Source organism: Pelodiscus sinensis, chromosome 10, assembly GCF_052426305.1.
Source record: "Pelodiscus sinensis isolate ZL-2025 chromosome 10, ASM5242630v1, whole genome shotgun sequence".
NCBI lineage: Eukaryota > Metazoa > Chordata > Testudines > Trionychidae > Pelodiscus > Pelodiscus sinensis.
Genome location: NC_143061.1, coordinates 2,888,526 through 2,911,420, shown reverse-complemented (window position 1 = coordinate 2,911,420; position 22,895 = coordinate 2,888,526). Strand labels below are relative to the sequence as shown.

Sequence of the window (22,895 nt, the reverse complement as noted above, 5' to 3'; positions counted from 1 at the left end):
CATGCGCACGCCGCCGGTGAACAGGGCGACCGGCTGAAATCTACTTGCCACGGGTGAGTAGATTCACTGATTTGTCGAGCCCTGGTTATAGATGTGTATGGGGGGATTTAAAACAAGTTTCTACATTTTAGCTCCAAAAGCCTAGCATTTTGCTGGTCTGCTTCTAGAACTGTGTCTTGGTGAAAAACTTCCACGACCGATATCCTGAAGGCCCAATTTTGTCCATTGGCATTGTCCGTGAGGTATACCATGGCAACTACACTTGCATCGTGACCTACAAGGAGAGTGGAAGGACCTTCAACCTCACCAGAACCATCAGGATGGAGGTAGTAGGTAAGGAGGATAAAACCATGCAGAATTGTAGCAACAGAGATGAAAAGATCTGGAGGGGACTTGTGATGCAAAGGAACTGATGAATCTGCCGTGCCAGGTGTGTAGTTTGATTTGCTGGCGTCAGCCTCCCCTGGCGTGTGAATGCTCGGGACACACCTCAGCTAGCTAAGCAGTCTGAGTGAGGGCCAGGAACTAGTTTGTTCAACTGCTCAGACTGCAGGATCTTCAGGACAGAGGATGTCTCTTCTGAGCTGCCAGTAATGTTGCCACCATGATTGTGGTAGTATGCAAGTAATAGAGAATGCTTGGTCTAAGTGGCAGCAAACTGGCAAACCCTAGGGCATGATTGTGTGCTGTGGTCATAGCTGCTCACTGAATGTGTGGCAGGAGAGAATACTGCTGGCAGGGAAAAACAGTGTTTTGCTGTTTTTAAGAGCAGCAGTAGAAAAAAGATCTGTGCGCTTGGCCTATACCTACAGTTCAGCCTAAGGCTGTGTCTAGACTGGCAAGTTTTTCTGGAAAATCAGCCGCTTTTCCGGAAAAACTTGCCAGCTGTCTACACAGGTCGCTTGAATTTCCGGAAAAGCACTGACGATCTCATGTAAGATTGTCAGTGCTTTTCCGGAAATACTATGCTGCTCCCGTTCGGGCAAAAGTCTTTTTCCGAAAGACTTTTGCGCAAAAGGGCCAGTGTAAACAGCACAGTACTGTTTTCTGCAAAAAAAGCCCCGATCGCAAAAATGGTGATCGGGACTTTTTTGTGGAAAAGTGCGTCTAGATTGGCCACGGATGCTTTTCCACAAAAAGTGCTTTTGCGGAAAAGCATCTTGCCAATCTAGACGTGCTTTTCCGAAAATGCTTTTAACGGAAAACTTTTCCGTTTTTCACACGCCAGGGGAGGCTGATTTTCGGAAAATCATGCCAGTGTAGATGTAGCCTAAGTGTCTAGAGGGATATGTGATTCCTCCAGACTGCAGCAAGGCCCAAGGTAACTAACCAGACAGCCCTATATTTGGGATTTTTTAAAAATCTGGGTTGGGCACCCTGTTATGTGGCTGGGACCACCCTCTACTTAGATCAGCTTCTGTCCTTTGGAACATGCATGCAGCTCTCAGCAAGTGCAGCAGGAAATGGGTACAGGTGAAATCTCTCTAGCCTGGCACCCTCGGGACCTGACCAGTGCCGAACAAGAGAATTTGCTGGACCAAGGGAGGTCAAAGGGAGCAGCATGACCAACACTGCCACTGCTTACCCAGCTCTTAGAAGAAACCGAGGGGAAAATTAGAGCTAACTAACAACAGAGGACACTGAGAGCCAGGACTGGGGACTGTCAACAAACTTTATGGGACCACGTAGAATTTGGCCACACCCATGATAAGTGGACACCTGACTAACTCAAATCATGCCGGACCACTGATGTTACCAGACCAGAGAGTGCCAGACTAGAGAGGTTCAACGTGTACACTCGTCTGGGGGTGCAAGGGAGGAGGAGTGTATGATCTTAGTGTGAAGTCACAGATGGTAGAGTGTATGCAAGTGACTGCTTCCTATAAGAGTCTGGAATAATTCTAAATCCTAATGAAGACTCATTGTGTTTTCAGCTGGGACCCTGGGGGGCTTTCTATTTTCCATTCTGCAGGGTCTCCAGAGAAGGCAGTGCCACCGAATTTTAATGCGCCAAATGAGAAAATAATCTACGAGCTCGAAGCAGGTAAATGACAGCAGTAGCTGCTCACGGGAAGCCTGCATGCAGTGGTGGGGAAGATTCTGTTAAGCTATGTCATTAACAAGCACAGAGGTTCATTGCCTGCTTTCCTGTGGCTCTCCTTCATGCCTTCACTCGAAGCTGTGTGGTGCCGTGATAGCTTTGCAAACAGTATGGAATTCTCTCTCTTTTCTATAATTTCCAAATTGCCAAGATCCAGTTAGGGGACATGAGACCACTTTAAGAGGTTCTCGGAGCCTACAGATTTCCTGAAACAATAAACATGGAAATCAGGTTCCAGCTGGTAGGAGAAGCTTCCGCAGTAGGAATGGCAGGGGCTTCACTGGAGAGAAGGGGTAAAATGGGACACAGCTGAGGGTACCCTTTCTTAAAAGTGGGCACGGCAGGGATTGGCAAACATTTAGGGTATGTCTACACTACAGCGTTAATTCGAGTGATCTTAATTCGAAATAGTTACAGTGAGCCCTCGCTACTTCGCGGTTCGACCATCGCGGATTCACGACTTCGCGGACTTTTTTTATATCCGTATCATATCGTGCTTGCCTATTGTCTTTATACTTTCATATCATTCGTCATTACAGATGGCTTTTGTGCAGCATTAAAGAATGATATGGAATTACAATACAGTATAGGCTAATCACAGGGGAAACTTTGTAGGGGGTGGGGGGACCTATCGGTTTCTATTTACAGTACGTACATATGGTGTCCCTACTTCGTGGATTTTCAGCTATCGCGGTCGGGTTTGGAACCTATCTACCGCGATAAACGAGGGTTCACTGTAATTCGAATTAAGCTAATTCGAATGAACACATCTACACACAAAATGCAGTTCTAATTAGCGTTTTGCTATTTCGAAATAGCGTGTCCACACTGAGTGGACTCTGAATCGGAGTTAAGGCTGGCCGGAACCAGTTCCAGCAGGACACACCAGGTCAGGTCTTAATGTGTGGGGCTGCTGCCGGAGGATATCTGAGGTCTGTGCTTAAAGGGACCCCCTCCTCCCCCCCTGGACAGACAGTTCTCCGGTTTCCCTGCTTGCTTTTCTATTTTGATGAGGGACAGCAAAGCATTTGTGTCTCTGCATGCTCTGCTTGCCCTCACTCAGGACACCACAGCACTCTGCCACAGGGAACCAGAGCTGCCCCTGGGCACTTTGGTGCATCTTGAGGATGCGTTGCCATCAGCCTGGCTGCACTTGCTGCAGGCTGCCATCTGGGAGGTCCATCGGGAGGCTGTCAGTATCCAGGGGGCCCTGTGGGAGAGCTTCCACCTTGAGGAGCACTAACAGTTTCCCTGGTCTGCCCCACTGGGGGCTCGTGCCCCATTCCTCCCTCACGTCCTTCCACTGACCCCTCCCTAACCCCTCCTCCTGATGTCATATAAATTACACTTTTTTAAAAAATAGAATCTCTGTTTATTTAACAAAATGGGGGGGGGGGGGGGATGAACCTCTGAGGAGACTGGGGAAAGGAGGCAGGAGATGGGAGGAGAGAGAGGGCAGGAGAGGGGAGGGGGAAAACTGGGAGGAGGGAGCTGGAAGGGGGAAGCAAGGGGAGGAAGGGGGAGGGGAAGCCCAGCGCTCGGGGTGGGGGTCTTGTTGGGCCACATGTCTCCCAGCACGGCGGATGCAGGGGCCTCGGTATCCCTGGAGGGATGGGGAGGAGGGGGTGGAGGTTGAGGTCGGGTGTGTGGAGATTTAGGAGGAGGTTGAGGAGGGAGAGGCGGGAGGGGGAGAAGAAGTGGGAGGAGGAACGGTAGCTGGGGGGGCAGCAGGCACTGTAGTGGCACGGGGCAGCACGCTCTGCACCAGGGTCTGCAGATGGGTACAGATGGCATGACCCTGGGCAAGCAGCTCCCTCCGGAACTCCTGTTCTTCCTGTGCCCGCTGCTCCATGATGCGGGTCAGGGCTCGCAGTGCCCCCAGATGCTGCCCCCGGTACCCCTGCCATGTTGCAATTGTCCTGTGGAGCCCTCGGGTGCAGGAGCATGTCCCGGGCAGGGCGGTGCGCCCTGTACGCGCAGCTGGTGCAGCTGTGGAGAAAGAAGAAAAGTGGTCACTTCTCCCTGGGGACACAGTGGGTGAAGCCCAGCCCCCCTCTACGAGGCGAGGATGACCGTGCACTGCACCGTCAGAGCCACTGTGCTTGCACAGAGGCCATGGTCGGCATGTCCGGCTCTGCCTGGGGGTGGGAGCTGCCCCGAGACCGCACCCATGCCCCTGTGCCGTGTATAGTGTGGGTGAGGTGGGGGGGGGAGATGTTAGAGGGGCTTTGTGAAGGGAGGGCGTCCTGCTGTGTCCCGCCCCGGGGTCAGGAGCCTGTCAGGTCTCTTCACACACCCGTGTGGCTATCAGGCCAAGGCCCCTGTGTGACAGGCAGCTGGAGCCACCTGCCATAGGGTGGCATGGCAATTGCTCACCTGTGCCAGGTTGCTGTGTGATCCGTGGTAAGCAAGGCCCACGCCCGTGGTCCCTGGTCTCCCTCCCTGTTTCCCCCTCCTCCCCCTGCCCGGGTAGGGGACAGTGATGGCACTTACATGGTGTGGCCTCCCCGGATGACCCTGCTGATTCTGCAGGTGGGACTGCTCGGGGGTCCTGGTGATGTGATGGCTCCTGCTCCATGCCCGGTCAGGGCCCTCTGGTCCCAACTCGCTGACCCCCAGGGTGGCACGGACCATCCCGCCCCCCCAGGATGCAGTCCATTGCCTCAAAGTAGGGGCAGATGTCTGCCGTCGCTGAGGAGCTGCCCCGAGAGACCCTGGCGTACCCCTGCTGCAGCTCTTTAATTTTCAGGCGCACCTGCTCCTGGGTGCGCCTGTGGCCTTTCTGGGCCTGGGTGGCAGCTATGCAGCTGTAGATGGCCACGTTCCTCCGTCTAGCGCAGAGATCATGGACATTGGGGGCCTGCCCCCAAACCTCAGTGAGGTCCATGATTTCCTCACTAGTCCAGGAGGGAACGTGGCATCTACGACCCCTGGCTGGCTCCTGGGTGCTGGGGGACTGGGCAGGGGACGGCTGGTTGGCACTAACTGCCCAGCTCATTGTGAGGCCACTGGGTCAGGGGCAGAGACTGCTGGCAGGGCTGGATCTGGCATGCGCAGTCTGGCCAGAGTCTACCCCTCTAAGGGCTCCGGGGCTGGGGGAGAGGAGAGGAGTTTTCCTGGTTTGGCCCAGAGTGGCCACCGGGGAAACTGGGAAGGGCTGGAGACCCCCCTAATTCGAAATAAGCATCTACACAGCGCTTATTTTGAATTAGCTATTTCGAATTTGGCATTACTCCTCGTAGAATGAGGTTTACCAAATTCGAATTAAGCGCCCTGCTATTTTGATTTTATTTGAAAATAGCGGTTTGCCTGTATAGATGCTATTAAAGTTAATTCGAAATAATGGCTGTTATTTCGAATTAACTTTGCAATGTAGACATACCCTTAGAGAAATAGAGGCCATGATCAATAGTTCACTCTGCGGGTGTGTTTGCCTGCTTCCCTGATCCTGTGTGTGTCTGATCTCTTTAGATTGTTAGCTCCTTGGGGCAGAGACCCTCTGGTACTCTGGGTTTGCACAGTCTACCTAGTACATTCTTCCTTGGTCCTTAGTCACTGACAGCTTCCAGGAGCTACAGTGTTACAAATTATAAATAGGTAATAAACATGATTCATAACTGTGAGGAAGATCTTGTATTGAAGGCACTGGATTCGGGCTCAGGAGATCTACTTTCAATCCCTACTGTGCCACAGATCTACTTTGGGACCTTGGGCAAATAATCTACTTGCTTTCCCACTCAGTCCCCTGACTGTAAAATGGACACAATATTTCCCTCCATAGGCTCTGACTTCCAGTTTTTAAAGAATGCCTTTTTTAAAGTGTAACTGCCTCTTTTAATCTGTTTCACCATAGGGATGTATTTTTGGTCCTTTCTGTGCTTTGCAGGATACTCTGAATTTGAGCCTCGATGATGGCATTTTTAAATAGTTTCCATGCGGCTTGCAGGCATTTCACTCCTTGTGACTGTTCCTTTTCATTTCCTTATAAAATGGGGTTATAAAAGGCTCTGGGAAGCAGAAGTGATGCAGTGCTGCTGCTGCGATGTCTACTTCACCCTAGTCCTCTTCTTTTAGGCGAGAACCTTGTTCTGCCCTGTGAAGTCTTCTTCACCTTCTTGAAGGATTCCCCAACGGAGGTGTGGTGGACCATTGATGGAAAAAAAATAGACGATTTCACAGACCCGAGAATAAATATCTCCGAAAGGTAACGCTTACTAAGCAAGACATTCATTGCATAGCTCTTTCAACTCTCTCTGCTAGCTGCCCATGAGATCTCACACAGAGGCCTGAGGTATTCAACAACATTGCCCTTTTGGGGAGCTCTCGATGGAAAGAGCCTGGTCAGGTTATTGGCAAGTCTCAAACTATAGGAGCCCAGGGTCCCTCATTTCTTAGTAGAGATCAAATTACTCCAGGGCCCAGTGCAGCACCTGTGCGTAGTAATGATCTACTCAGTGTCACCAAGTTTTCTTTCAAAAGAGACATTAAGGAACTCCGTAAGCTAAAGTGGGCTCATCATACATTGACTCGTGTGCACTACTGCCCTCTATTGGATAATAAGGGAATTATTGTTGTGTGTCATTGACCCTGTACTGTTAACAACCAAGGGAGGTTCCCTCTTTACCTCAGGTAGTTAGTTCTGGATAAGGAGGGTGTGAGTTCTTTCCTCACCATCTTCACAGTCACCTGAACTTGTTGACAGCAATAGATTTGTTACAATATCTTCCAGACAGATGTATAGAGATCACTTTGTAATGAACCTTGACCTCGCGTGCACACGCACAACAACTAGAAATGTGGATTGAACCACCCAAGACCTTAGCACTAAGGGCACAAATGTTCACTGCTTGAAATGAAGAATTGCCCTAGCTCTGAGAGAGCTGCATGCCAGGACCAGCCACTGTAGTACGACATGGTCACATCGTTATTATAGCTTCAGTTGCCCCTGGAAAGCAACTGCCTAGGAGTAGAATACAGCGAGTATGCACAACATTTTAGAACAGAAGTGAGGAGCAATGCCACTGGAAACTGCCTGGGCAGGCCAAAATAATGACCCAAACCAGAAATTTCAAGGATATAGGTGCTCATAAAAAGTGCTATTGTCTGCCTTAAAAACTACTTCCAGCAGCACAGCGCCCCCAAAAACACAGCTAAACTCCTCTTTCAGTGCTGAGTCAGAGGCCAGAATACCATCTTCAGAATCCCCAACAATTGGGGTTTCCTTGGAGATGTTTCGTCATGACCTTTAGGTTGAGCATTGCTTGTGTGGTGCCAGGTTAGTGCCTACAAGTGGTGTATAAGGGTGTATTTGCAAACTATTAGAGGACTTGAAAAAAAATATGAATTTGTTTTGTTTTCAAACTCACCTTCAGTATTGGTTCTAAAATTTGTAACATCATTTTGTTCATAAGAATGTTAAGAAACATGATGAGAAGTAGCAGCAATCCATCGTTAGTGTGGGGATGAAACGGCATCCATTTGAAGACCCGCATTACAGTTAGAATACCATGTGCATAAGAATGTAGGCCATACTTCCAGGATAGGGAATCTGGCAAGTCAAGTGGACAAGTGTAGTGACAGAAGCACTTTGAGGTACCAAAGGAGCTAATGCAATTGTGGGATGCATAAGCAGTGTAATACAAAGTGGTACAGACCTTATTTTACATCTGTGTGGGGCACCACTGTGCAGCTGATGCTGGACTACTTTGTCCAGTCCTGGGGCCCACAACTCAAGACAGATGTTATTTAACAGGAGAGGGTTCAGAGAAAAGCCAGGAGAACAATTCAAGGAATAGAAACCTTGCCTTGTAGTGATAGACTCAGAGGGCTCCATCCATTGAGTTTAACAAAGAGAATGTTAAGGGGTGACTTGATTAAAGTCTTTTAGTACCTAGCAGAGAAAGATCTAACACAAGTGACCAGAATTTGAAGTTCGGAAAATTCAGACTGGAAATAAGCATAAGGTTTTAACAGCAAGCATAATTAAGCACTGGAATAATTTCCAAAGTAAATTGTGGTGAATCCTCTGTCGATTTGGGGCAAGTTCTCTGGCCTGGGCTATCCAGACCCGCCATTGACTGCACAGTGCCATGTGTCTGTGGAATCGGTGAGTCTATGAATAGGTATTACAGTTGCACGCTGAGGTTCCAACCAAGGCTGGGGCTGTTGTGCAGGCTGTAGTATAGATAGTCCCTGTCTCAAAGTGTTTGCCGACTAGACAGGCAAAATACAGTGGAGGAGAAAGGAAGCTGTATCGTCCCATTGAGAGACTAAATAACTAAGTTTCTGTGAAATGTGAAGCAATTCTGAAAGATGGGTTTGATTTTGCAAAGAGGCTAGGCTGGGTTCTGTTTTACGGTGCAGCCAGCATTAGCATCTGCAGCCCTTGAACTTTTCTGTTCCAGCGTCTCTACCCTCGCGCTTGGACACAAACAGATAACAAGGACTCTGACCATTTCCAAGGTCACGCCCAAGGACTTGAAGCGCAACTACATCTGTCATGCCCGAAGTGCCAAAGGAGATTTTCAGAAGGTGGCCATGGTGAAAATGAAAGGTAATGCACAGCAATGGCTGCATGGATGCATCAAGGTGGCCCTGGGCTGCACACAGCCATACTAAGGAATAAGGGGAAGGGTACTTATTTCCTGCTGCCTGTCTCCTGTGTAGCCTTATTGCTTCCCGGTTTGCATCTCCAGCTCTAGGAAAGAGAGCAGCAGCTGCATGCCTGATGTTCCCCACTGCGGTCAAGTAAGTGGGGAGAAGGATGGGATGTGGAAAAGGGATGGGAGTAGTTGAGTCGACTACTTGCATTTCCCTCCTCCCCACTGCTTGCTGCCTCTATCTCAGACTTGGGGAAGCTAATCCAGCCCCACCTCTTCCACCCAAGGCTCTGACCCTTTTTGTGACCCAGAACGCCCCCTTCCCCAGGCCGGTGAAGTGTGTCCTCAGCCCTGGTTTGCCATAGTTGTGTCTTGTTTTGAACAGGTCACCGTACCTCTTTGCAAGCATTTTAGTCTTTCAAAGGTTATCTCGGTGCCTTCCTTCTGTCTCATGATGAGAGGTCAGGTAATGCTGCTGCTGTACCTGTCAGCTCTTTGGGAAAAGCACGAGGGAAGCAGAAGATGTTGTTCATTGCAGAGGAAGAGTGGTATCCCGAAGTCATTCTGCTCCAGGCTAGGGCTGTAGGTTTTAGCCTGTCTTTCCCTATATCTGTGTGCTGATCACCCCCCTGCACTTCCAACATGCTGCTGGCAAGACTATGTGCATCCCTGAAAAGGCAGCTCTCACAGTCAGTACGTCCTGTGGCAGAAAAGATTTGTGACTTGGAGATTTCTCCCCAGCCTCCTGTCTTGCTCTGGAAAGATGTGGGCAATGATTTACTTCACCCGTCTTCAGTGTCTGTATGGGTAGCAGAATTGGGCCCTTCACTCATTCTGTTTCTTCTTCCATTGCCTCCAGTTTGCAACTGCCCAGATCCCTAAAACTGCCCAGGGCTGTGTGTGTGTGTGTGTGTGTGTATTTATGTATTAGCCTTTGATGCCCTACAGGAACCTCTGTTTAGAGATGGGCTCATTCTCTTATGATATGTGGCTGCCCGTGATCCAGCCCCGTGTCCCTTACAATGGAAGCCCAGCAAATTCCATTAAACAAGACCTGTCTGTTTTGAATCCCAACTCTAGCTGTAAGGTACACGATGGAACTGGCCTGCGGACTAGGAGCCACCGTCCTGCTGGTGGCAGTCGTGATAGTCATCTACCATGTTTATTGGCTCGAAATAGTTCTCTTCTACCGGGCTCACTTTGGAACAGACGAAACCATTCTAGGTAAGGGTTTCAGGAGGTTACAACACCTGCTTCTTGCTGCCAGTCCTTTTGGTTCTGGAAATAGCTTTTGTATCAGGCGTTTCTACCCTCTTGAGAAATAAGTAACACTGACCCTAAAAATCCTGAACTGGGTGAACTGAGGGCTTGCGAGAGGAGTTGGATGCAGGTTTTAGGAGGGTGGAATCCCCTGCTGGCATCCCTGGGGTTTGTACGGCATCACCGCGATTGTGTAAGCTCTCCACACATGGCTCCATTAAGACCCCTCATGTGACTGTCTTGAGGGACACTGGTTTTTCTGCTGAGCATGTGCAAAGAATGTCTCAAGCCCAGAATTTGGAAGGGCGGTTTCTGGGTTCATCTCCCAGGCACTCCCCCCCACTGTTTCTTCTTATAGAATGATGAATTAGCTGCATATCCCAGGAGCCTATGCTAGGTGCTTTGAGCCCTGCTGAGGCAAGGTGCTGAGAAAGTCCAAAGCCTCATCTGATGAGAGAGCTGGTAGGTCAAGGTGCATGGTTTAGGTTAGGCTCAGAGCTGGTAGGTTGGGCGGGGACTGACCACTGGGGACAGGCATAGACGGTCGGCAGTAACGAAAGCGTCTCTGAACCTGACTCTCAGATGGGAAGGAGTACGACATTTACGTGTCCTATGCCCGGAATGCCGAGGAGGAGGAGTTTGTGCTGCTGACCCTGCGCGGAGTCCTCGAGAACGAGTTAGGATACAAGCTGTGTATCTTCGACCGAGACAGCCTCCCCGGGGGAAGTAAGTATGTCACAGGATTGCCTGCCGTTCCGGCCCTTCCCCTTTGTTGGGTGGGAGGCCATGAAATGGATAGAGATTACGTGACGATTCCCTGTTGTGTTCCCTCCTTCTGGGGCACCTGGCATTGGCCACTGTGGGCAGACAGGACACTGAGCTAGATGGACCTTTGGTCTCACCCAATGTGGCCGCTCTTATAGGAGAGTAAGAATAGACTGGTCTTTCAAGTTACACTTTGTTCCAAAACAAGTCTCCTCACTCTGTTAAACACCCCTCACACCAGAGTCTAGCTTCTTACTTCACGGAGGTTGCACTCGGCTGCAGTCACATCATTATCACTGGCCCTGGGTATCTTTCAATGATCTTTCCAGGAGCAATGCCATACCATGCTCTAGAAGCACCTCAAGGCCACCAGCTCCTCTGCCTTCAGTGAAATTTCCAAACTGGCCTAGGAAGGGAGGATAAAATGGGGGGTGAGGACTGAGGAATCTAGGGGAGTTATTATACTAGCCCAGATCAATAATCCATCCAGTATATGGAAGGTGCAATAAACCCTGGTGTAGCTATGATGGGATTTCCAGCCCCCAGGAAAACCTGGGAACATTTTCTATTCATCCCCATTAGTTAGAGATCAACTCCTAACCTGAAGCAGCTCTGTCCTTATTAAATATCAGCAAAACCCTGAGTAGCAAAGAGTACATTTGTATTTATTGGGTGCCTGCCCATTCGTGACGAGCAGGGACAAAGGGCTCCACACCCAGGAGCGGCCAAGACCAGGACCCGCCTCGGATGAGTTGTACAAACCTGAGATTGCAGAAGCAAAGATGCAAAGAACAGCCCAGGCGTCAAATGCCCATCAAGTTAATATTTGATTGTTTTCTGCTCCAATTCACTGTGCAGAGCTGATGCCGCCCTGTGGGGGAGAGAGCTGGATTCTGTCCCTTGTTGTGCATCATAAGCAGGCTTGATTGATTAAGTTCCAATCCTGCGTTGGCATGGGGGTCACTGAAAGGCATCAATCAGCCGATCATGTCTATATTGCTGCCGGTGATGCGCATGAAGGATCCAGTGTGACTCTCAGATCCCACGATAGGGTTTGCAAGGCTGGCTGTTAAACATAAAAAGTATTTACATGCAGGTAGCTTGGAGAAAGTGAGAGGTGATCAGCTTGGACCCCACAATGCCATTTGTGCAGTAAATTCTGAGCAGAGCAGTTCGTTAAGTAAAAGGGATGGATTCGTGGCACAAAGTCAGAGTCAAGGTCCCATGGCCCCAGTGTAGGAACAATAATGGCAAGAACAGTGTAGGCCCACATTGTAAGAACAGAAATGGGAAGCCCATTACGCAGTGAGGAGAGAAAGGTAGTACAGGTGAGACCTCTCTTGTCCAGCACCCTCAGAACTGGTGCTGAACCAGAAAATTTTCCAGACCACAGGAGGTCAATATTGTCTAGCAGCATGACCAACGCTCCCACTGCTTACTGGGTTCTTAGAAGACATTGAGGGGTAAATTAGAGCTAAATAACAGCGCAGAACACAGAGAGCCAGGACTAGTGGCTGTAAACAAACTTTATGGGACAGTGGAAAAGTGGGCCACACTCATGATAAATGGACAACAGGCTAAGTGAAATCATGCCAGACCACAGATAGTGCCAGAACAGAGTCCTTGATACAGAGGTTCAGCCTGTAACTGAAAATGATAGTGATAGTGTTGTAAGCGAAACATGAGAAGTAAACCATCCACTCTACTCCACACTGATAAGACCTCAACTGGAGTAATGTGTCCACTTCAGGGCATCACAGTTTGGGAAAGATGTGGAGAAATTGGAGAAAATCCAGAGGAGAGCAACAAAAACTTTTTAATTTTGTTTTGTTTTTTGGCCTGGAAAATAAAAGACTAAGAGCGGATGCAACAGACATCAAATGCATACAAACTATTATACAGAAGTGGGTGATAACTTGTTCTCCTTGGCCTCTGAGGATAGGAAAAGAAGCAGTGGATTTAAATTGCAACAAGGGAGATTTTGGTTAAAATTAGGAAATGTTTCCTGTCACGGTAGTTAATCACTGGGACAAATTACCTATGAAGTATTTCTGCACACAATGCACAAACTCGGGAACTCTTTGCAAAAGGACTTTGTGAAGGTCAAGATTATAACAGGGTTCAAAAAAGAGCTAGATAAATTAATGGAGGATAGATCCATTATGATATTTGGGATGGGTGTCCCTAGCTTCTGTTTGTCAGAAGCTGGGAATGGATGACAGGGCAGGGATCACTTGATGAGTCCCTGTTCTGTTCACTTCCTCTGGGGCACCTGGCATCAGGCACTCTCAGCAGACAGGACACTGGGCTAGACAGATCTTTGGTCTGACCCAGTGTGGCCAGTCTTATGTTGTGGGAATCTCTGTCATTGGGGGTTCTTAAGAACAGAGTAGACAAATACGTCAGGAACGGTGTGTAGATCAACGGGGGCTGCTCTCTGTTGATTAGAGTAAGGAGCTGGTGGGCCGCCAGATGGGTTATTTACCTTGTGTCTGCAGGTATGGCCACGCACCGTTCCCATTGGCCATTGTTCACTGTTCCCATTAATGGAAGCTATGGGAAATGTTGCGGCCCAGTTACCACTTCCCGCAGCTCCCATTGGCCGGGAAGGGTGAACCACAGCCAATGGGAGCTGTGGGTGGCCATACCTCTGAATGCAAGGTAAATAACCCATCTGGTGGCCTGCCAGCTGATTACTCTGTTGAGCTGTGGGCCACAGTTACCCCCCACTAGTCTAGATAACGCTTAGTCCTGCCTCAGTGGAGAGAGCTGGAGTCAAATACCTGTCAATATCCTTACCAGACCTACAATTCTGATTCTGTAATGAAGCTAAGCACACACGGGCAGAATGTTGTAAGAGCAGACTGGCTGCTTGCTTTAAAAAGTGCTTAACGGTTTCCTTTCCTTCTGGTGTTACTCCCAAAGCCCCATTAATAGACTCCTCCATTCCCTGCCTCGTTATGGTTCCCCTCTGTGTTCGTTATGTCCACAGCAAGAAGGATGGCTCTGCATCTGACCTGCAGCTCCGCTCTGTTCTATTCTCGCGTTTCTCTCAAGCGGTGCTTGGCTGCTGTGTTCTCCTATCACCTAGCAAATGCACTGTCTCCCTGGGATCCAACTATAAGTCATCCTCTGCCTTTCCTTCCAGTGTTCTCACACCCCTTTCCCCCACGCTGCCTTCTCGTGGACTGATCCAGTACAAAAGAGCAGAGCAGCTTCCGTCTTAAATCCCTTTCCAAACAGAACGCATGGGGATTGCGTCATCCGCTCATGTGGGACAGGGGTTGTTTAGCAGCACCACGAGCAGCAGGTTAGCCTGGGACTTGAGGACTATCTTGCCCACATGAACAATGAAAGGTGCCGTGGGAATTTCAAAGACCACAAGTGGCAAGTGTGAGAGAGTGACGTTTCCAGCAGCCTGGTGACCTAGAACTATCCTGGAACTTCAGCTTAGCATGACTCAATGGGACAGTCGTCTCTTGAGCTGGCCAAAAGTAATTGCAAATTTCATTCCACGAATCAGATGATTTGGTGAATATTTTTACCGTTATTCTGCCAGCTGTGCTGATTGACCAGCACCACTCCCTGCAGCCCCTAGCTGATCCATGGCACTTTTCCTTGCCTTGTCAGATCTGGCAGGATATCTGAGGGTTTCATGTCTGCAGGCAGATGGCAGTATCCTGCCTTCAGGGCAAGCCTGATCCTCTTCTTAAAGTCTCGACAGGCAGGAGAGAAGCAACGAGGACCTGGATTTAAAAAAAAAAGAGCTAAACAAAAATAGATCAGCCAAGTCCAACAGGACAGATCAGCAATGCATTATGCTAAGAACTCCTGGGCACCCAGCAGAGGCGGCCTGATGCGTTAGGCTCTTCTGCTGCGTATCCTTGCACAGAAAGAAAAACTCCTGGTTGGAATTGCCCGTGTGGCTTGGGAACGTCTGCCACTATGGAAATGGCAACACCCATCGCCAGGGGACTCTGGCCACGGCTCTGCCCAGTCTGAAGAAGGGATTTTGGTGCCCAAGTCAGCCAGGCGTAGCTCCAAGATGCCTGTGGCTGCCACCCACTGGGATGTACTCCCGAAGCAAAGGCCTGAGCGTGCCACAGGGACATATGGAACAAGCAGTGTGGAAGAGGGCTCTCCTCACCCTCACCCTCTCTTGTGACAGGGTATTTACAGTGCACTGGCCACCTCCTACGTCAAAACAAGAGAATGGGCCTGGTAGTCGGGGAAGCTAAATGTGCGCTCTAGTCCCCGCCACACGTCTACCTCTTGCTGCCTCCTGCATGGACAGTGGGATAGCTAGGAGCAGCACAGCCTGTCTCTTGGGCTGTGCTGGTGAGGCCAGGCACCAGGGAAGGCAGATGTGCTAAACGTGGCTTCCAGTGTGAGACTCCACTACCATGGGTCCCAGCAAAAACAGTGGGTCACGGAAATCTGCCTGCCACGCTATGCCTGCAAGCCTACCTCTCTCGCTCTGCCCTACGTCATGTCTCTGCTTCCCTCTTCGCTGCCTATATCCCTTTGCGATCTCCTTCCCGCCTGATCTAGGGACCCTTCCCTTTCTAACCAGGGCTGCTTCTGTACCCATCCACGGGGTGCAGGCTCTCAGCAATGGTCGTCTGTCGCCACCTTCTGGGTAGATCCCCGCCCCAAGTACCAGTGACTGCCATCCTGGGCAGCGGTGAGGTCAGTTGAGTTGATGTGCCCCGTGCAGCATTTCTGCTGCTCCCCCATCACACACAGCTGGGCTTCAACACCTCTACTTCTTAGGGATGCCTGACGTGCCATGGGATTATTTGTGGCAGCTGGTACCCTGCCTCACCGCGCCTCTGTGTTTTAGAGGACTATGCCGTCCTTAATGAGGAAACAGTGGAGGTGGATTATCCCACCAGGGAGCGAATCAAGCTCCTATGACTGCTCAGTGACATGGCATTTGTGTGTTACTTTCTTCTCCAGTACACCTTTCTGGCCAGGTGTGAGCTCTTCTGTGGCTGTGAACTCAGAGCAGCCACTGAGAGATGCGCATTGGAAGGATTTTGCATTTATTTGGCAAAGGTGACTAAGGCAAATCTGCTTACTGCTGCTGTTGCCATCAAAGGCATCTACTGCTGGCTGTCAGGTCCCTGGCTCTCATGGCATCATCTCAGAGACAGCACCTTAAAAAGCCGGGGGCAGCTGAGGTCACTGCACCTGGGAACGTTCTTAAGATGTTCTCGTGGTGAAGAGGGAGCCAGGAGGACTAGCTTAATAATAGGTCAAGGAGCGTTAAGGATGGCTCTTGTGATTCAGAACTAAATTAACTCTGAGAGTACTCCCATGGGTAGATAATTACTATCCCTATTTCACTGAGGGGAAAACTAAGGCAGAGGGGTGAAATGGTTCACTCAAAGGCCTGTCTGTGTGACAGCAGGAGTAAAACACAGATGTCCCTGGCTTCTTAGATTGCATCTCCTTCTAGCTGAAGGGACCGCACTGCCCAGGTGGCTCACCAATAGACTTTGCTCCAATAGACTGAGTGGCCTCCTTGTATCCCAGTAATGACTAGGATAAATCCAGGCTGGCCCAAAGCAGCTTCCCCGCAGCAATTGACACATCACTGTAACAGGGCGTAATGGTGTGTACAGAGCACTGTCTCCAAGCTACCCTGCCACGGTCTGCCCTCAGGGAGTTGTCCATGTGGCATGAAGAGAAGGGCAGCCCAGAATAGGGATGGGAGCAGGTAGAGATTGCTTTGTGCATGAGAGAAGGAAGAGCTGCTGGGAAGGATGGGGTTGCTGGCTGCTGGAGTGGAGGCCGTCATTAGGGAGAGCTGCCGGAGTGTCTTGGAAATCCCCATGCAGCCTCACAGAGGGGCCTGGCCTACCAGGAGGGTCTCCTTCATCGCACCGGCTCAGGGGTGCATTCTCGGCTCTCACTAACCCACGCGGTGTCTTTCTCTCCCAGTTGTTACAGACGAAACTCTGAGCTTCATCCAGAAGAGCCGCCGCCTGCTCGTTGTGCTGAGCCCCAACTATGTCCTCCAAGGCACGCAGGCCCTTCTGGAGCTCAAGGCCGGTCTGGAGAACATGGCTTCCCAGGGCAGTATCAGAGTCATCCTGGTGCAATACAAAGCCATCAAGAAGAGCAAGGTGAAGGAACTGAAGCGGGCCAAGACAGCACTCACCGTCATTAAGTGGAAGGGCGAGAAGTCCAAGTACCCGCGGGGCAGGTTCTGGAAGCAGCTGCAGGTGGAAATGCCAGTTGTGAAGAAGACCAGGAGCTCTAGCGTCAATGAGCAAGAGCTTCCCTATTCCTCCCTGCGAGATATTTGATAGTGGCGGGGAAAGCGAGGGAGGGAGGGGCCGAGACTGTGTCCTCTGAGGGTTTACAAGGAAGGGTTCTATCTTGAGCATTTCAGAATGGCACCTCCCTATGGAGTTATAAACTGCTCTGGTCAGAAAAGAGTTCTGTGGCCCATCTCAAACATGCCACCGTGTATGTAGATGGTCAGCATCACCTCCATTCTCAGGGTCTAAATATTTGCCATCCAGGAAGGGCCAAGCATCCACTGGGGGGAAAGGAGGTGTTTGCATGGGTCAGTGTTTTTATTCTTGAGGTCTGCCCCTGTATTCTGGGACCTTGATCGCTCTTTGTCTTTCCACGAGACCTTCCAGCTCTTCTGTCCAGTGGCTGGTGGTGGCAGCGATCTCCACATGGAAACAGCTTGAACAAAGTCACCGGACCAGCTGTTACGCTTTTCGTAAAGGTCTTTGAAATGGGAGTAACCATGTTGTTCATTCAGACACTCCTGGGCACCAACAATTTCTATTTCAGGATGGGGTATACACTAAAACACACAGTCGCATGCAGCACTTGGTGGGCCCGTACTATTCCCAGCCTGTTTCCTATGGGAACCACTCTCATTAGGGACTTTATCAATGTGAAGCAATTGTCACAGAAATGTACTCATGATGCTTTGTTTTGAAGGTTCTTCTTGGTGCCATTTGCTTTACAGCCCTTCTGGCAAAAGTGGCCTCAGCTCAGAAACTCTTGGCAGTCTTTGGAGTTTCCAACCCTGTGGTACACAATCCTCGGAATGAAGGAGAGTTTCTTTATTATACAATGCATCAGATCCAGCCTTCACATGCCCGGGTAACCCTTATTCTTTGAACAAGCTCAGGGACTTCACAAGGGTGCAGACAGATCCCCTTAATTACTGAAGAGCAACAGTCCACGTCCGCCTTTGCTGGTGGCGGTTGGAAAGCACCGTGGCAGAGTTAAAAGGGACATTTTATTGGGCTGCCATGGGATGTCCACCCTGTAGGACAAATTTATAAGCTTCTTTGAACTACAGTATTTCAGTACTAGATGGGTCAGAGTGGGAAACATATCACACCCATATAAACCAGGAGCGCTTCTCAGAAAATGGGGTGCAGATTTAAACTTGTCTTGGTTTTGCAAAGCAAATCTCCAACTCCGAGGGTCCGTAAAACAGAAACCATGACCAGGTTTTGTGCTCTGCCTTCCTGCTGGAGAGAGAGAGGGGAGCTGTCAATCCCTCCACCCCACTCCCAGCACTACAGGGTTGGGTAAAACAAATCCCAGATCAAAGCCGTCTTGAGTTTTGATTTTGTTTTTGCAAACCCCAACTCAAACTGCCTCTCTCTGAGTTCTGCTTCCATCTAGGTGCACTCGGTATGTGAGTCACTCAGCACTTCTCCTGCTGCTGGGGGCGACGCCTCGGGGAGCCAACATTCCACTGGCGTGTCAACACTTAATACTCTCCATGCTCAGAAATGCAGCAAGGACAGAAGGTTAAGTGGGCGACATTGCTCATATTTCACAGTATATAACCAGCAGAGCTGCACAGTTCTAGTGGAGAGAGTCTGCACATACTCTCCTGATTTTCAGGGAGGGCTGAGCATGCCCTGCACAGATTTTTAAAGAGTATCAAGCAATAAAGTATTTTTATTTATTCTCTTCCTTATTTTTGGTTTTGTAGCTCTACACTTTTTAAACCAACCCTTATGTATGTGGATTTGCCAACCGGCATTTTATTTCTGAATTCCCACTCTCAGAAGAGAGACGTGCCAAGGGCACTAGCAGGGCTGCATGTACAAGAAGCAGTACAACACACAAGTGGAGTGGTTCTGGGCCACTAGTACAGCTAAGATCCAGAGTCAGACAAGTTTCTTTCCTGGCCTTAATAGCATCCATTAGGGCTGTGCCCCAGCACGCCTGCCCTGCCTGCCTTCCAGCTGTTCCTTCACGTTCTAATTCCGCTCCCATCTGTTGAAGGCAGTGGTCCATCCCCCTCTGCCCTCAACAGCAAGAGAGGTAGGCCAGTTCCTGGGTGCTTACACTCCAGGCTGCTTTCCCCTCCAGTAGAGAGGAGGCACTGGCTGCAATAAGGAAGGGCTCTGTGTGCTAACGCACTACGCTGGCGTGTAAGCCTTTCCCACTGTCAGCTCTCTGGGACAGGTGCCTGGCTGCTGGGTGGAGCTTTGAGACTGCTGTGATAGATATTTGTACTCACGCTTATGTTAGAGGACAGTCCATTCTCAGGCAGATCCGCTCTGCCCTGCTTTTCTATTGAAGGAGGATGGGTTTTGCCATGTGCCTGAGGATTGGTTAATCGCTTATTACTAAAATTCTGTGCCACCCTTAAGGCACCCAGTTGTATTGGTATGGGGGGCATTTTTGCTTTATTCTGGAATTGAGCACTACTCCTGGCAAATGCATGTAGATTATCCATGGCTGACTGTAACTCTTGGTTGACTTGTAACTCACCCTGTCAGCTCAGTCGCGTCAGGCTGTCTGGCATGGCTCAAGTGCGAGAACCAACCTTTTACATGAGTTAATGCTACTTTCCTGTTTGAGTTGTGCAGCTACAGAGGTTTACAACACTTATACTTAATGCTATCTTATAACGCAGGGTCATAGGTGGTCCATGAAACTAATTCATGCAGCACTCAACAAATATTTCATAAAGCCTATGCACAGTGTAATGAATGTAATAGCTATTGTAATAATGCCCTGATACAGCTATGCCCAATGGGTTTCCAACTCTGCATTCATCCATGGTCAGTTGGAATGCAGGGGACCTGGCATGAGCCGGCACCTGGGTGATTATGAGGGAGGTGTGGTCTGTGGTTGCTGGAAAGAATTTGTTTCAGGTTGGGGGGAGGGATGTCTGTAGGTGAGGATTGGCCTGTCCACCAAAGCCTAGGAGAGTGAAGGATCGTTTTCCAGGATAGATTGTAAATTGTGAATGAATTGCTGGAGGGGTTTAAGTTGGGGCTATGCGGGATGACCAGTGGTGTTCTGTTGTTTCCTTTGTTGGGCCTGTCTTGTAGAAACTGATGCCTGTGTACTCGTCTGGCTCTGTCAATCCGTTTTTTCAACCTAGGTGGGTATTTAAGTGTTAAGAATGCCTGACAGAGATTCTGTAGGTGTTTGTCTGTGTCTGTGGGATTGGAGCAAATCCGGTTGTATCTTAGAGCTTGGCTGTAAACAACTGATTGGGAAATGTGACTTGGATGGAAGCTAGAGGCATGTAGGTAAGTGTATTGGTTGGTAGGCTTCTGGTGTAAAGTGATGTACATTTGGCCATTGTTTAAATATACTGGTAGTGTCAAGGAAGAGGATCTCTTGTATTGACTAGTCCAGGCTAAGGTTGATGGCGGGGTGGAAGTTTTTGAAATTCCTGTGGAATTCTTCAAGCGCCTCCTTCCTGTGGATCCATAAGATGAAGATGCCATCGATGTAGCTTAAGTAGAGTAAGAGTACTAGGGGGAAGGAGCTGAGGAAACGTTGTTCAAGATCAGCCCTAAAGATGTTGTCGTATTGTGGGCCCATGCAGGTGCCCACAGCTGTGCTGCTGACTTGAAAATACAAATTGTCCCCAAATTAGAAATAGTTTTCCAGTTTTTTTCAGCTACAGACTAACATGGCTACCCCTCTGAGAGGCTTATCAAGAGGCAGGCAATCTCCATTAACTAAATGAAGAAGAAGTAAAGCTCCAAAGCTACCATTGACTGGAGTGGGCATGGGTAGGCCAGGGTTTGGCTTTTTGAATGACCTCTCCCAGAAAGCCTAGCCGCTCTATAAATGGCATTTGGTTCTTGGTGCAGGCGTTTAGCGCAGCTTGACCCTTCAATGTTGTGTGTTTATTCGACTCTGTGCTGTAACTGTACATTTGTCAATCGACAGCTAAATGTAAAGTCCTTCATTTCATCTCCGGGGGAGGGGAAGAGGTGGAGTGGCTTTACATACATTAGAATGGACTTTGCTTTCCATTTCATGTGATGTTGTAAGGCTGTTCCAATTTGCCCATTTTCTCACTTTCTGATGTTCCCATGTTATTGGGTTTTTTTTATATAATTTACTTTTCAATAAAAACGTTTATTTTCACTTTTGCATTTCAGGCTTTGTATGGTTCTCTTGAGTTTCATTTTACCCCATTTCTTCCTCTGCAAATATGTGTGGCCAAGACAAAATGTTCTGTCTATGCAGCAGCATCTCCCACAGAGTCCTGGCAGGTGGCATTCTCCCCTGGGCAGAGGACCACCATCGCAAGGCCAACGTGCCCCCGTGGTCACATTTATGCCATCCAAATAGTGATATCTGCTTGTGTTAAAAAAGCACCGAAAGGCGCCCCAAGCCAGAACCGGACCAAAGATCCACCTGGCCCAGTATCCTGTCTTCTGACAGTGGCCAATGCCAGGTCCTACAGCGGGAATGAACAACAGGGGACCATCAAGTGGTTCATCCCTTGTCGCCCATTCTCAGCTTCTGACAAAGAGAGGTCAAGGACACTTTCCCTGCCCATCCTGGCTAGTAGTCATGGCTGGACCTATGCTTCATGAATTTATCTAGCTGTTTTTTGAACCCTGTTAAAGTCCTGGTCTTCACAACATCCTCTGGCAGGGAGTTCCACAGGTTATGTGATTCTGTAGCCATCTCTTTGGCAGATGCTTGCTCCTTCTTTTGAAATAGGTGCACTGGGCAGTACTAGGGCAAGAATACTGCACTGCTCTGGTCAGATCTGGTGTGGTATGCTCCTAAATTCACAAACAGCTCTATAAAGAAAACTTACACAATCTGCCTGCCACAACGGGGCTGCTGACTGGAAGAATCAGCTGTTGATAATTGCTGTGGGCTGGGCTCTCTGCTCCAGATGGGAAGGGCAATGCATGTGACCAGTGAAATAGCCTCACATGGCTGTGTTCTCCTTTCCCACCCTTGCCTCTCTAGATCCCACGGAGGCAGTTTTTGACTTGATTCAGCGAAGCCGGTGGATGATCGTCGTGCTGAGCCCCGATTACCTGATGGAGAAGAGCATCAGCTTGCTGGAATTCAAGCTGGGTATCATGTGCCAAAACAGCATCTCTACCAAGCTCATTGTGGTGAAGTACAGGCCGCTGCAGGTCCCCCATCCCGGCCTTCTCCAGCTGAAAGAGTCTGTCTCCTTTGTGACCTGGGATGGGGATAAGTCCAAGCCATCCAGCTCCAAGTTCTGGAAAGCCTTACGCCTTGCCCTGCCCCTGAGGAGCCTGAGCACTGGCCTGGGTTGGAATGAGAGCTGTTCCTCACAGTCCGACGTCAGCCTGGATCACGTCCAGAAGAGGAGGAGCAGGTGGAAAGTCCAACTGGAACCGCAGAGCTCCCGAAAGGGCGCTGCCGTGCAGAGCCGGGCAGCCCTACCACCCAGGTCAAAGACCAAGCACCGAGCCAAGCCATGCATTCCATATCAGTGCTGTGTGACATACTGCAACAATGACAATAAACCGAGGCAGAAGAGCCAAGCCCCTCCCCAATCCCGATGCGAGACTCACCTTTGCAAGCCAGTCTTGGACGGAAGCAGACAAGAGCCGCCAAGTGCCCAGCTGTCCGCTCGTGCTCTCTGCCAGCACGCTGATTTGTCCAACGATGACTTCTGCATTCTCTAGCCAAGTTCCTATACCACAGCAGAGTTGCTGGGGATGCAAGATGAAGGTGGAGCAATGATGAAGGTTGGGGGGGATTTGCTGGAATCGCTTGTCTTCCTTCCACGTGTCCTCATTCATTGTCAGCCAAACAGGAGGGCTGGAGTGATGTTATCAAATGTTCCACTGAGATGGGAAAGACCATCTAGTCCCAAACTGATCAAGGGACCTCTGGGGCCCCATAGGACAATCGTGGGTGGG

The 22,895-nt window shown here is 49.6% G+C and overlaps 1 protein-coding gene across 1 annotated transcript in view; it reads left to right on the top strand.

Moving 5' to 3' along the window:
- IL1RAP (interleukin 1 receptor accessory protein) overlaps positions 1–21,120 on the top strand; it is a 51,368-nt gene extending 30,248 nt beyond the window's left edge. Inside the window, exons 5-11 of the mRNA XM_075938268.2 lie at positions 168–333; positions 1,973–2,044; positions 6,176–6,305; positions 8,506–8,654; positions 9,781–9,924; positions 10,543–10,686; positions 16,672–21,120. Of these exons, the coding sequence (XP_075794383.1) occupies positions 168–333; positions 1,973–2,044; positions 6,176–6,305; positions 8,506–8,654; positions 9,781–9,924; positions 10,543–10,686; positions 16,672–17,039 (1,173 nt within the window). The 3' untranslated portion in view covers positions 17,040–21,120. The remainder of the gene's footprint in view (positions 1–167; positions 334–1,972; positions 2,045–6,175; positions 6,306–8,505; positions 8,655–9,780; positions 9,925–10,542; positions 10,687–16,671) is intronic.
- The last annotated feature ends 1,775 nt before the right edge of the window (positions 21,121–22,895 follow it).